The sequence below is a fragment of the Petaurus breviceps genome, unplaced genomic scaffold (assembly GCF_028583685.1).
Source record: "Petaurus breviceps papuanus isolate PSGF00001 unplaced genomic scaffold, PetGlider_PUasm1.0 90692, whole genome shotgun sequence".
NCBI classification, from domain to species: Eukaryota; Metazoa; Chordata; class Mammalia; order Diprotodontia; family Petauridae; genus Petaurus; species Petaurus breviceps.
Window position 1 is genome coordinate 1,059,864 of NW_027187313.1, and position 13,265 is coordinate 1,073,128.

The 13,265-nt window shown below is 35.8% G+C and overlaps 1 protein-coding gene across 1 annotated transcript in view; it reads right to left on the reverse strand.

Moving 5' to 3' along the window:
- TDRD5 (tudor domain containing 5) overlaps nucleotides 1-13,265 on the reverse strand; it is a 58,627-nt gene that overhangs the window by 23,162 nt on the left and 22,200 nt on the right. Inside the window, exons 6-14 of the mRNA XM_069065462.1 lie at nucleotides 11,480-11,633; nucleotides 9,549-9,712; nucleotides 8,542-8,762; nucleotides 6,121-6,333; nucleotides 5,685-5,751; nucleotides 4,716-4,916; nucleotides 3,905-4,057; nucleotides 2,133-2,252; nucleotides 1,556-1,738 (exon numbers count right to left, since the gene is read on the reverse strand). Of these exons, the coding sequence (XP_068921563.1) occupies nucleotides 1,556-1,738; nucleotides 2,133-2,252; nucleotides 3,905-4,057; nucleotides 4,716-4,916; nucleotides 5,685-5,751; nucleotides 6,121-6,333; nucleotides 8,542-8,762; nucleotides 9,549-9,712; nucleotides 11,480-11,633 (1,476 nt within the window). The remainder of the gene's footprint in view (nucleotides 1-1,555; nucleotides 1,739-2,132; nucleotides 2,253-3,904; nucleotides 4,058-4,715; nucleotides 4,917-5,684; nucleotides 5,752-6,120; nucleotides 6,334-8,541; nucleotides 8,763-9,548; nucleotides 9,713-11,479; nucleotides 11,634-13,265) is intronic.

The following is a 13,265-nucleotide window of genomic DNA, read 5'->3' on the forward strand; positions in this document are numbered from 1 at the left end:
ATTATATGAACACAATTACATAATATTTTTCATAGAAATAAAGACAGATCTAAATAACTGGTTAAATGTTATTTGCTCATGGGTAAGCTGAGCCAATAAAATGAAAATGACAATTCTACCTATATTAATTTACTTAACTCAGTGCCATGCAAATCAAACAACCACAGAATTATTTTACAGAGCTAGAAAAAATAATAAAATTCATTTAAAAGAACAAAAGGTCAAGAACATCAAGGGAATCAATGAAAAAAAAGTGAAGCAAGGTGGCCTAGCAGTTCCAGATCACTGGTTAAGAAACAGAGTGGTAGATCAGTGGAATAGGTTAAGTATACAATACAATACACAGTCATATATTACTATAATAACCTTGATAACCCCAAAGATCCAAGCTTTTCGGGGTAAAAGAACTCACCATCTTGACAAACATTTCTGGAAAATCTGGAAAACAGTATAGCAGAAAGCAGGCATAGATCAACATCTCACACAATACTAAGATATGGTCAAAATGGGTAAATGATTTAGACAAAAAGGGTGATATCATAACTAAATTAGGGGAACACGGAAAAATATACCTCTCACATCCACGGATAAGGGAAGAGTTTATGACCAAAAAAGAAATAAGAGGAACATGGGACATAAAATAAATCATTTTGATTACAAAATTTGCTTAGAAAAACTGAGGTAAAAAAATTTTCACAGCAAGTTTCTCTGATCAAGGCTCTATTTCTCAAATATAATAGGGGACTGAACCAAATTTATAAAAATAAGAGCTACTCCCCAGTCAATAAAAAGATATAAACAGGCAGTTTTCAGAAGAAGAAATCAAAGCTATCAACATGGAAAAATTGTCTAAATCACTACTGATTTGAGAAATGCAACAACTCTTGAGAGACCACCTCACACATATCAGATTGGCTAACATGAAACAAAAGAAAAATGATGAACGCTGGAGAGGATGTGAAAAAATTGAGACACTAATTCACTGCTGGAGTTGTGAACTAGTCCAACCATTTACAGAGATCATACACTATAACCAGGTCTTATACCAGGAATGCAAAGGCTGGTTCAATATTAGAAAAATTTTCAGCACAACTAACCATATCAACAAAAATATCAACTAGAATTATACAATTATCCCAACAGATGCAGAAAAAAACCTTTGACAAAATACAACACCCATTTCTACTGAAAACATTAGAAAACATAGGAACAAGTTGAGCCTTTCTTAGAATAAGTAGTATCTATATAAAACCAAGAATAAACATTATCTATAATTCCAACAATTTACAACTGTGGCCAAAGGGCTATAAAACTGTGCATACCCCTTGGCCCGGCAATACCACTACTAGGTCTGTATCCCAAAGAGATCAAAGAAAAAGGAAAAGGACCTATTTGTATCAAAATATTTATTGCTGACATAAAGAAAATTTATTACAGGGTCTTCTGAATTTAGGTTAATAAGTATATGTGAATCTTAAGATCCACATGACCTTGTGATTAAACTTAAATATCCATCTCTCTGTAGAGATGTTTCCATTCCTCCTGAAGCTCTAACCTTCTGCAGCGATTCTTTGCATGGCTGACACTGGTTCCTTCCAGTAAGTCCTGACGTAAATAAAAGTGAGGCATTCCCATTTCTCTTTTCTCTGTCAGTCTGTAGAGGCAGCCAGTTTTCATCCCAAACATCATCACCTATAGACACTGACTCAAGGTATGGCATTTCAATAGGATCCTCTAGCTGAAAAGGAATTAAGAGAAAGAAATAAAAACCAACTATGATTTGCTTCCTTTCAGGTCCCATACTTAAGTCTGTACTGCTCTTCTGAATGATCACTTTTTGTTTTGTTTAACTCCAACTAAAAGCTGTGGACAAGCCTTTCCATGAGGCACCAAGGAATACAGCAGGGTGGTACCATACTGACTCTTCTTGATTCTCTGAAACCAGTACTAAAGAATCTGCCATTCATGCTTCTGGGGCTTATCCTGAGACATTATAAGTAGCTACTTTACACAGCTGTTTCTCATTTCATTCCCCTTCAAACAACACTTTATTAAACTGTTCTGTTTTGAAAAACTCCCTTCTTCTCCAACTTCATTTTCTGATTTCAGTTCTGTGGGGTCTGGGTAAATACCTCTTGGTTTTCTTTACATTCCTCATCTTGGGCTTCTGATGAAACTATGTCTGTACCCAGAAATGGCACCTCAGCTTCAGGTTCCAGGTAGTTGACAGGCTTTTGGTCACCAATACTTCTCTAGCAGACATGAAAGAAAAGCAATTTCTTATTTTTTTCTATACCTGCTCACCCCATGTGTGACATTTATACTCTCTTTTTCTTACTTTAATCTCTGCCATCAGCTACATTAAATCAACTTATGGACTGGAAACCATAAATTACTGTCAGGTAAATCTCTAAATGAATCTTAAGTGGAGGGAGAAATCACATCCATCCTTATTTTACAGTTTACTGCAAACTTAACATTTTGAAAGGGAAGTTGAGACACAACAAAGAAGACTGCTTCTGAACCACATCATTTTATTTTGCTGAGCTAGAAGTCACAGAATTAGGCACTGCTAATTTTATGTGTGTATGTGTATATGTATGTATACGTGTATACATATACACATACACACACGCATACAATTTTTTTTTAAACTACATGTAAGGGGCAGCTAGGTGGCACAGTGAATAGAGCACCGGCCTGGAGTCAGGAGGTCCTGAGATCAAATCTGGCCTCAAACACTTGATTCACTAGATGTGAGACTTTGGGCCCCCCAATTGCCCTTCAAAAAAAAAAAAAGCAAAACTATATGTAAAAAGTTTAGTCTCATTCAACATAAATACATAGACATGTGCATATACAAATTCATATGTACATATATAAAATATTACTATACATAACAGATTACAGTGTTGTACAATTCTTTTCTTTCTTTATATCAAGTTCGCAATAATAAACGAAATAGTTTTTTTAAAAAGGAGCAAAAAAAGATTAGACACTAATTCTCCTTCCATAAGCCACTGCCTTATGATGTGGCCTTATATTCACATCATCAGAAATGATAATGTCAATTTTGTGCAATTTTAAGGTTGTTAGAACTATGAGGCAAAAGAAATAATGTCCTTCTAATTCAATATTAAAGCAACAAAGCTAAACAATTCAGTTTTCAGAAAACATCAGATTCCAAACATTAATTTTGTTGAAAAGTCAAAATAAAAATATTACAATTTACTTTTAGAAAATGTGGAGGTATATATTCATATAAATGCTACAATCATAATTTCAAGTTTTTTCAAAGTATGTTATAGTACCACTGTGGTCAAAATAGTGCTTTTCTTTTTCTTTCTACCAATCTATAAAGTTATCCTAAATAATTACACAGACAATCTATATCATTCTCTTAAAAAATTCAAAAAATATATTTTGGACTACAAAGTTCAGTAAACAACTGTAGGACCAGCACTGACCCAATAGGGTTTTAAACTAAGGCTCAGAGCTGTTAAGTAATTTCCTTAGGTCACAAAGCTATTAAATAATAGAACGGGGACTAGGACCTAGGTCTCATAACTCCCAGCTGAATATGTTTTCTCCTTATGCCATTTTACTCTGGTAGCAGTAAGACCTTGCACAGAATGGGAATGAAACCAGGGATTAAGCTCTAGCTTGTATAATAGACGCTAGGATGGCTACAGTAACTATAAAAGAAAAGAGCATTAAGTGGAAACCGCCAGAACCTAAGGTTTCCTGAAGAAGTGATATGAGCTGGATCTCAGAAGAAGCATAATACTGGATTGGTGGAAGAAATAAGAATTTTGCAAAGTTAGGGAGGAAAGCTGCAATGAGAATGAAGAAAGTAGCTAGATGAGTTGTATGAAATAAGGTGCTTTTTTTTTAAGCTTCCTACCGGAGGTACCAATTCATTTTCTGGGCTTGTTATTTCTCGGTCTTCATTAAAATAATGCTGATGGGAAGAAAGACCCACTTCTGTCAAACCAGGTTCTTCAGGCGTTGGACTGCATTTTGTATACAAGGCTAAGGGGTTGAGCTCTCTGAAACCCTAAGATTTAAACCCAAGACACACACAATTTAGTCAAGTAAACAAATTACAACACAAGTAGAAAAATAAAATTAGTAGACCTCTTATTTTTCAAGCTATAAAATGTTAGGTAACTAGAATCTCTTTGTTGATTTAAGGAATTTCTCAACAATGGCATAATTCCATAACTATAAATTTAAATGATAATTTATAATCAACACCTAAAATGGGAAGTTATAGCTTAGAGAGTAAAATCAGTGTGGGAAACAAAGCATAAGGTCGTAATACCTGAGGTCCATGGAAATGGAATAAACATTTATATAGTTCCTACTATGTGCCAGGCACTGTACCAAGACTTTTACAAATTTCATCTCGCTGATCTCTCTAACAACCCAAGTCGAAATAAATGCTGTTAATAGTCACATTTTATAGTTGAGGAAATTGAGACAAACAGAGTTGAAGTAACCTGCCCAGAATCATGCAGTTAATGTCTAGGGTGGAATTTGAACTCAAGCTATATCCACTCCATTCATTATGCCACCTAGATTCTCATCAGCTGAATCTTCACTTAAGCAAACAGAAATCCCACTGTTTCATCTAAGTTAGGGTTTACAGAGTAAAATTCTGGATCAAGTCTTTTAATTACTCTGCAATATAAAATACAGCCAGAACCGTCTACCTTAGATGGGACATTTTCTCGGCAGACAATAGCATGGCCTTCTGCTCTCAGGACATGATGGAAATAGATGTCTTCATTTGAAGATGTGTCACACAGAAAGAGGTTGAGGACTCCATCAACATACTCATCTACTACCCCCACCAATGGCTTCAAGCCACACAGCTTCTGGAACTGAAAAATTGCTTGGGGTGTCCAATGTTCCTGAAACAGAGTCAACCAGTGAGATTTACTGCAAAGGACATATTGGTGAGTCACTGCACATTTCCTTCTATTTGTCTAGAGCTGGGTAAGAAAAATATACGCAAAAAATCTGCTATAAAGTGAAACTGTGTCTGTAGCCACTCTTTTGTGACTTTAGAGCCATGTTAATTATGCTCTTTCCATAAATAAAAGATAGCACCACTCCCAGTAGGTCATCAACACAGAGATGAATTCAGCAGGTAAAATCTGTGCATAACCTTAGTAAATTCATACCAAACTAAGGATAATTCATAAGTAAAAATAGTTCCTTAAAAGTACAACAAACATTTATTAGGAAAAAGTCCTTTATTAAGTGTTTACTACGTTCCAGGTACTGAAACCACACACTGCAAAACAATGGAAAGAACTAAACTGGGAGTCAGGAGACTTGTGTTAGTTCTGTTCCTATCACTAAGGAGCTGCTGACACTGGACAAGTCACTCAACCCTCCAGTCTTTAGTTCAGCTATAAAATAAAGAATTTGGCCCATATGATCCAACTCCCTTTCAGCTCTAGATTCTTATTCATTAAAGCAGATCTCAATGTCTATCCTTTTTGATCTAGTTTTAGTTTCTTCTATTTGTGCTTTAACTTCAGATTTTTAAAAAAAATTAATTTTAGACAGACATCTTCTGTGAGAAAGTGAGCCCCAATTACTCTAAGAAAGTTTTACTGTTCTTAAGATGAAGAATTTTACAATGTTAAAATAAGATATATACATACACATACCTCTATGGGCCTCACCCAAGCCAGGGAACATGGAATGGCCTGAGCAGGAAGCTTGATATAGCAGCACCTATAAAAGAGATCCAAATCCATGAACACTTAGCAGACTTTTAAAAAAAATTTATAGTCTTAACCCTGTATATTTAATAAAGCTGATCATAACATTCCCCCCAAAAATCAAATCCAATGACAGCTAACCTCATAATCCATCCATTCAATAAAGGAGAATGAAAGACACAAAGGCAAGTGAACAAATAGACCCTGCTGGCAATACATCTATGAAACATAGTAACAATGCTTCATCTAAAGTCTGGTCCAGGTAAAGAAATTTATGAGTCTAGAGGTAATTTTAAAAGAATCCACAGAAGATACATTTCCAGGCCTATCTAGTCTGGACACTCTAATACCCAAACTCATCCTGTCAGATCTGGTAACTTACTTGAGAAACCTGAGAGAAGACTTCTGAACAGTTCCCAAATTTCCAAAATCTGGGTAGAATACCTCAACTTCTTGCTTCCCAAGAACTCGATGAATAATGACTCGGTACCACCACTTATCCTCAGAAATCCTTACACAACAGAGATGGCCAGGTTGGATAAAAGATTCTGGCATGATATAGCGATCAGATACTAGCTGATTGGAATAGCAACGCCTGCAAAATTCCAAAAGAAACAAAGAGTGATCATGAAAGAAAGCTGAAACAATTTTTGTTATGTTTCATGAGCAGTGAAACCTAGGTAGATAATGAAAAAGGGTATCCTGTAGGGTATCCAAGTTATTTTCTTTAGGGATAAGGATGAGACCTGTAATTTCATAAGCACAGCAATAAACTCCTGCCAGTGTTGGTGGAAGTCATAACTTAAGAGACCTGGAGCTGACTATAGAGCACTAAAACTTTTTTTTTAGTATTAGATGCAGGACTCAAATCCAGCTCTTTCTGGTTTCAAGGCAAACTCTGTCTGCTACATTGTAATGCCTCTCTTATTTTCTTTATTAATACCAAATGATTTTCTTTCTTCTAAGACAAATCTTTCTTTCCTCTTCAGAATTCTCTCCCCTAATTAAAAAAAAATACCAGAAACCTTTTTTTAAGCTAAACCTGTGATTTCAGAGAGGCAGTATAGTATAGTAAATGGAGACCTGGCCTTGAAGCCAGAAGGATCTAGGTTCAAGTCCTACATTTGCCCTGTCCTGACTCTGGGCAAATCACTTAATCTCTCTGAGCCTGAGGCAATTATTCAAGAATATAAGGTAAAAAGTAAGCACCAAAGGGCAGCTAGGTGGCACAGTGAATAGAGCACCCGCCCTGGAGTTAAGAGGACCTGAGTTCAAATTTGACTGCAGACACTTAATGCTTACTAGCCCTGTGACCGGGGAAATCACTTAACCCCAACTGCCTTGCCTTTCCCCCTTGTAAGCACTAATATGCTTTGGTGAAGAGAATTTCCTTACTGAGGCTCCCTACACTAACAAGAAATAAGGCAGTAATGGGGCGGCTAGGTGGTGCAGTGAATAGAGCACTGGCTGGAGGCAGGAGGACCGAGTTCAAATTCGGCCTCAGACACTTAACACAAAAACTAGCTGTGTGACCTTGGGCAAGTCACTTAACCCCAATTGCCCTACCCTCCCCCCCTCCAAAAAGAAAAAAAACAAATGAAATAAGGCAGTAATAATAAATAATAAAATGCAATTTATGACTAGTATCAGAGGCAGAAGATTCATTCAACACGAATTTACTGAATGACTACTTTATTGACAAGCACTGTGGGAATATTTTTTTTAAAGTACGATATTAAAGAATATATGAACAACATATAGTTCTAGAGATATTTTCATGCAGAAGACACAATTTTTAAGATAAAAATTTAACAGGGAAAAGCATTAAAAAAAAAGCATCCAAAGAAAAAGATTATCATCATGCCATACTTCGCCCTGGACCATATTTGAAGGAATAGGCTTCTTTCTGGCTTCCAAATTTTAGCAGAGATATTGACAAATCAGAATATTTACAGAAGAGGGTGGCAAAAATGGTGAGGGGATTCAACACACTGAATAAAATGATCAGATGAATTGAACAGATATGTTTATCCTGGAAAAGAAAAGAGTAACATGACCATAATCTCCAAAGATATAAGGAGTTCTCATGTGGAAGAGAGATGAGACTTATTTTGCTTAACCCTACAGAAGTAGGACTAACAAGCAGAAATTACAGGGAGGTATTTCGACTCAAAATAAAGAACTTCCTAATATTAGAAATGATCCAAAATGGAATGGAATACCACGAAGGTAATGATTTTCTATTCCTGGATGTGGTATTCAGTTAGATAGATAACACTAATATTTTATGATTCTGTGAACTGGGAACAAGAAAAGGGAACTAAGAGTTTATTGAACACCTATAATGTTCCAGGTACTATGATAAACACTTTACAAATACTATTTCACTTGATCCTCACGACAATCCCTTGAGGTAGATGCTATTATGATTTCTTTCTTACAGATGAGGCAACTGAGGCAAATAGAGGTAAAGTAACTTGCCCAGGGTCACACAGCCAGTAAGTATCTGAAATTGAATGTGAATTCAGGTCTTCCAGGTCCAGTGTTCCTGGAACACTGCTCTACTTAGTTCCACTGCACAGCACCTAGCTGCCTCATTATTACTAATAATGGAATATTATTATCATATCTAAAAATAATCTCAAAAAACAGTATAAATCAGAGAAATATTTTTTCTTTTTTTTTTCAGAGCAATATTAAGTGAAGAAAACTTTGCAGTAGGATTTAGTAACAAAGGACTTGAATATTAAATGGAAACAATTTCAAATGGAAAAGAAATTCAGGCAAGCAACCTGTTCCTTACCTCATTTCAATCATCATATCCTCAAGTAACTCTGATGAATCCCTGCTATAGATTCGGATATAAAACTGACTAGGAGAGATTATATACTCGACAAAGACCCCTACTAGGGTACTGCTATCTAATGGTGGAAGGCTGAAGAGTTTCCTGTTCTGCACAGCATCTGGTGGGATCTCGTATCCTGACATCTCCAGGTTGAGCTGTGATTGTTTCATTCCCATATGCTGCAAGCAATATAAACATAAAAAGTATAATTCTAAATGCTGTGGTGTAATACATGAAAAAAATGATATTCTACTTCTCATAACAATTGCTCTCAGATAAATCCTCCTCCAACCCCAAAAAGAGGTGAGTCCCTTAGCAACAGACACTGTCACACTGCCCCACAGCACAACCAATGTGAGAAAGAAGTTTTCAAACTCTTGTTCGGAAATACCACATTCTTTTGCAGGAATCCTCATTTCCTCCATTTCCACCCTACCCCACCTCACTGGCTCACAATCAAAGACTACCTGAGACACAATTTCCAGAATGTTCCATGCTTTAGATCCTTTCCAAAAGAGGAAAAGGTAAAAGGTCAATGGAAGAATGAAGGAAACAAAGAGTATAGCAGTAGGGGTGTGCTCTGGAGTTTGCTGTTGAGGTTTTATGCCAGTAAAAGCAAAAAATCGTTATTTGGGAACCTCAACTCTCTTTAGAAAATATTCCAAAGTTTCTGACACAAATTTTGACAAACAATGGTGGTTAAATAAAACACAAAATAGTAAGAAAGTTGTCAAGTCCTCCTAAGCCATAACTGAAAACTGCAAGATGCCAACAGGAAAAGCCAACAACAATGGCAGGCATTCCATTTAGCGACTTCAGGCCAACAAAATATAATATTCAGAAAGAAAAATTGCCTTTGGAAAGAAATCTTTGTAAAAAGGATATTTTAGTTCAATTTGACTCATTTAAGTCACCATCCATATTACTTCTAAATCTAAAAATCAAAGTTACTCAATTCCACTCACCAGGGGCACAGTCTTCGTGACCAGGTTGAATTTCTTGCAGACCTTCTCTTCTACATCTTTATACTTTTCCACAGAATAATTCCAGGAAGTGTCCTTAATATCCGGAGATGACAGGGAATTTCTGGGGGGACTGGAGATACTGGCTTTGCCTTCTATTTCCTTATCTAATTGGACCAAACAGTCATCATTGAAAGATAAAATAGTCACATCTTAAAAAGCCAAATTTAGAAATGTCCTATGTACATGAGATTGTACTTGACACTTTGATTTCCCATTTATTCATTTCATTTCAACTCGAGTGATTGCTTTCATGGGAAGGGCTAACTTCCCATAGATTACTGGAATATTTTTATAATATCTCAATAATAATATCTGCATTCTTCTCAGGACATTCCCCAACTAATTTCACATAACAAGATGCTCATATGACAAGATACTACTCTCTATGAGAAAATGTAATTCCAAGAGATTTATAAGAACATTCTCAAGATGTACTTTGAAACCTTGTACCTTCAGACTGTTTCCTGACAATCTCTCATTTCAGAACCATCTTAAAAACTCAGACCAAAGGGCAGTAAAATACCAAAAAGAACAATTTCAGACTTTTAGTGGGTATAGAAGAGACAAAATCCATTACAACAAATAACGTAAGAATATTTACAAATATTGTTGATATTTCCATGTCTTGGCAAATGCTCCATAGTAACAGTACTTGGCTAACATGACAAAAATTACTTTAAAATAAATAATTCAATACTACAAATGCACTCTCTCCTTCATGCCCACAAAAATGCCTGCTCCTGTATTTTTTGTATCTCAGGCAAGAAAAAGATAGTAGAGCTGAGTTGTAACTGAGTTCTCATATACTTTTAGAGACAGAAAAAGATCATTTGACATATCTATAGAAGGTAAAGCATGCCCAACTACAAGAGCAGGATGTTGATTTATTTTTGCTTAATTGTATTTCTTTATTATGAGAAGTTTCTTTTTTTAAGGAAGGAAAGGGAGGAATAGTGTCATTCCAAAGACACTGATTTTTTAAAAGAGCAAGTGAAAGAAATTTTTGAAAGTACATATTAGCTAGCTAGGGACGAAGGAAGAAATATATACAATAATATAATAGGAAATGAAAATAATGCAAAAGCAAAAAATAGCAATAAAAAGTATCAGAAGCAAAAACAATTCCTGTTAGTGAATTACAATTACAATCATTCATTGTAAAGTATAAGTCATCAACTCAGTCTTTCATTTGATAAATGAGTCAAGCACTGAATTGACTTTCAGAGTCAATTTCACACAAGGGTAGGCCCTACTTTCAAAAAAAAGTGGTATCTAAAAGTTCAAGTGCTACAATTGATGTGCAACTGAGACAATAAAAGAACAGTTAACCTCACATAACACATCAATATAAAATTCTATTCTCTACTATCTTTCTAGTCATATTCATTGCTTGGTCACATATTCTAACCATGAAAAATAACCGTATATTTTGGAACAAGCAACTCTCTATTTCATTCTTATTTTATGTTCCAATAAGTAAACTCACCTATGTATGCATATAATATTGCATATTAAGCTATAAATGTGTATTTATGCCAGTTTAACCCATACTTGAAAAGAGATTAATAAAACTAATCTGTATAGGCTAAAAAAAGAGTTCATCGTATTTTTCAGGTTACCCCTTAGTGCCTTGCCTTGACTTCAAAGAGGTGTCATGAAGAAAGTCTAAAATAATAATAGTGGAATTTTAAAAGAAACCATCATGCAAAATCTACTCTGCCCCCACCCCTCCACCAAGATTCATTGAAATGTGCATGTATGTTCAGATGTTATCTGTATTACATATTCTTGTATTTCATCCTAGTTTATCCTATCATAGGTCACAGTGGTGAGCCATATTGGCCAGCTTTATATAATGAATTTCAACTCACCTGCTGTCAAATGCTTCATCTCTGCATCAAACACCAACAAGTCTTGTTCACCTTCCCTGAACTCAACATGGAGAATGTCACTAAGAGACCCAACAAGCTCTGCCACGTTTAAAAACCCCAATCTCTTAGGTGAAAGTGGCTCTTTAAAAACCACCTGTCATTAAAAAAAAATTCAAATTGAAATGAAGGGCAGAAGGAAACAGACAATCCGACCAATAAACACTAATTAAGCCAGGCACTATGTTAAGTGCTGGCAAACAAAAACAAAGAATGAAACAATCCCTAATCTCAAAAGAATTTACATTCTAATAGAGGAATTGAGATACACACACAGACTAAAAATAATTACAAAGAAATTAAGGGCACTAGCAATTAAGATCAGAAAAGGCTAAGTTATTGTTTGAATTGGGTCTTGAAAGGAGAGGGATTCCATGAGGTTAAAGTGAAGAGGAAGTACATACCAGGTATGGAGAACAGCCAGAGAAAAGGCATGGAAGCAGGAGAGGGAGGGTCATGTCTGTGGAAAGAAAGATGACTAGTTTGGCTAGATCAGAGTCCGAGAGGGGAGAAAAAGTACATTAGAAAGACATGTTGGGCAGGATTATGATGGTTTTTAGAAGCTAATCACAGCAGTTTATATTTGATTCTAGAAGCAAAGGAAAGCCACTAAAATTAGCTTAATAAAGGAATCACAGTCAGACCTGCACTTAAGGAAAAACACTTTAGCAGCAATTAGAAAGATAGTCAGGGAGAGACTTGGGGCAAGGAGACAAAGTAGGACACTTAGCAATAAACTAGGCAAAAAGTAAGGAGAACTTGAACTAAGGTGGTAGCGTTGGAGAGGTAGAAACACCCAGGTTTGGCAATTGATTGGATGTGTAGTGTGACAAGTAAGGGGTCAAGATTATGAGCATGGGAGGTTAGAAGAAAGTGGTGCCTTTGAGAGAAATAAGGAAGTAAATCTGAAGGAAAAGATAAAATTTCAATTTCTGACATGTTAAATTTGAAATGCCTCCAGCAAATCTGATTTTAAATAATAATAATTCCAGAGGTCAAAGGAGCTAGGATTAAAACCAAAAATCACCTACCCAACAAAACTGAGTATCATGTTTCAGGGGAAAATATGGTCATTCAGTGGAATAGAGGACTTTCAAGCATTCTTGATGAAAAAACCAGAGTTGAATAGAAAATTTGACATTCAGATACAAGAAGCAAGAGAAGCATGAGAAGGTAAACAGGGAAAAGAAATCATAAGGAACTTATCAAAGTTGAACTATTAACATTCCTACATGGAAAAACAATAATTGTAACTGATGAAACTTTTCCCAGTATGAAAATAGTTGAAGGGAAAAGGAAAAAAAAAAATATATATATATATATATATATGTGTGTGTGTGTGTGTGTCTATATATGAGGGTATATGGGCATATGAATACATATGTGAATGTGTGTATTTATGTTTACAGGTATACATAGATAGAGGGCATAGGACCAACTTTAACATTAAGGGATGATACTTAAAAGGTGAAATTAAGAGGTGAGAGAGGAATATAATGAGAGGAGATGGGGAGAGACAGAATGGGGTAAACTATCTCATATAGAAGAGACAAGGGAAAATGGTTACAATGGAGGGGAAGAATAGGAAGACAAAAGGGAATGGGTCAACCTTATTCCTACTGAATTTGGCTTGGGGAGGGAAATGAAATACACACCAAATAGGGTATCTCACCCTACAGGAGAGTAGGGGGGAAGGGGATGAGAGGGAAGGCAGGCTGGGGGGGGGGGG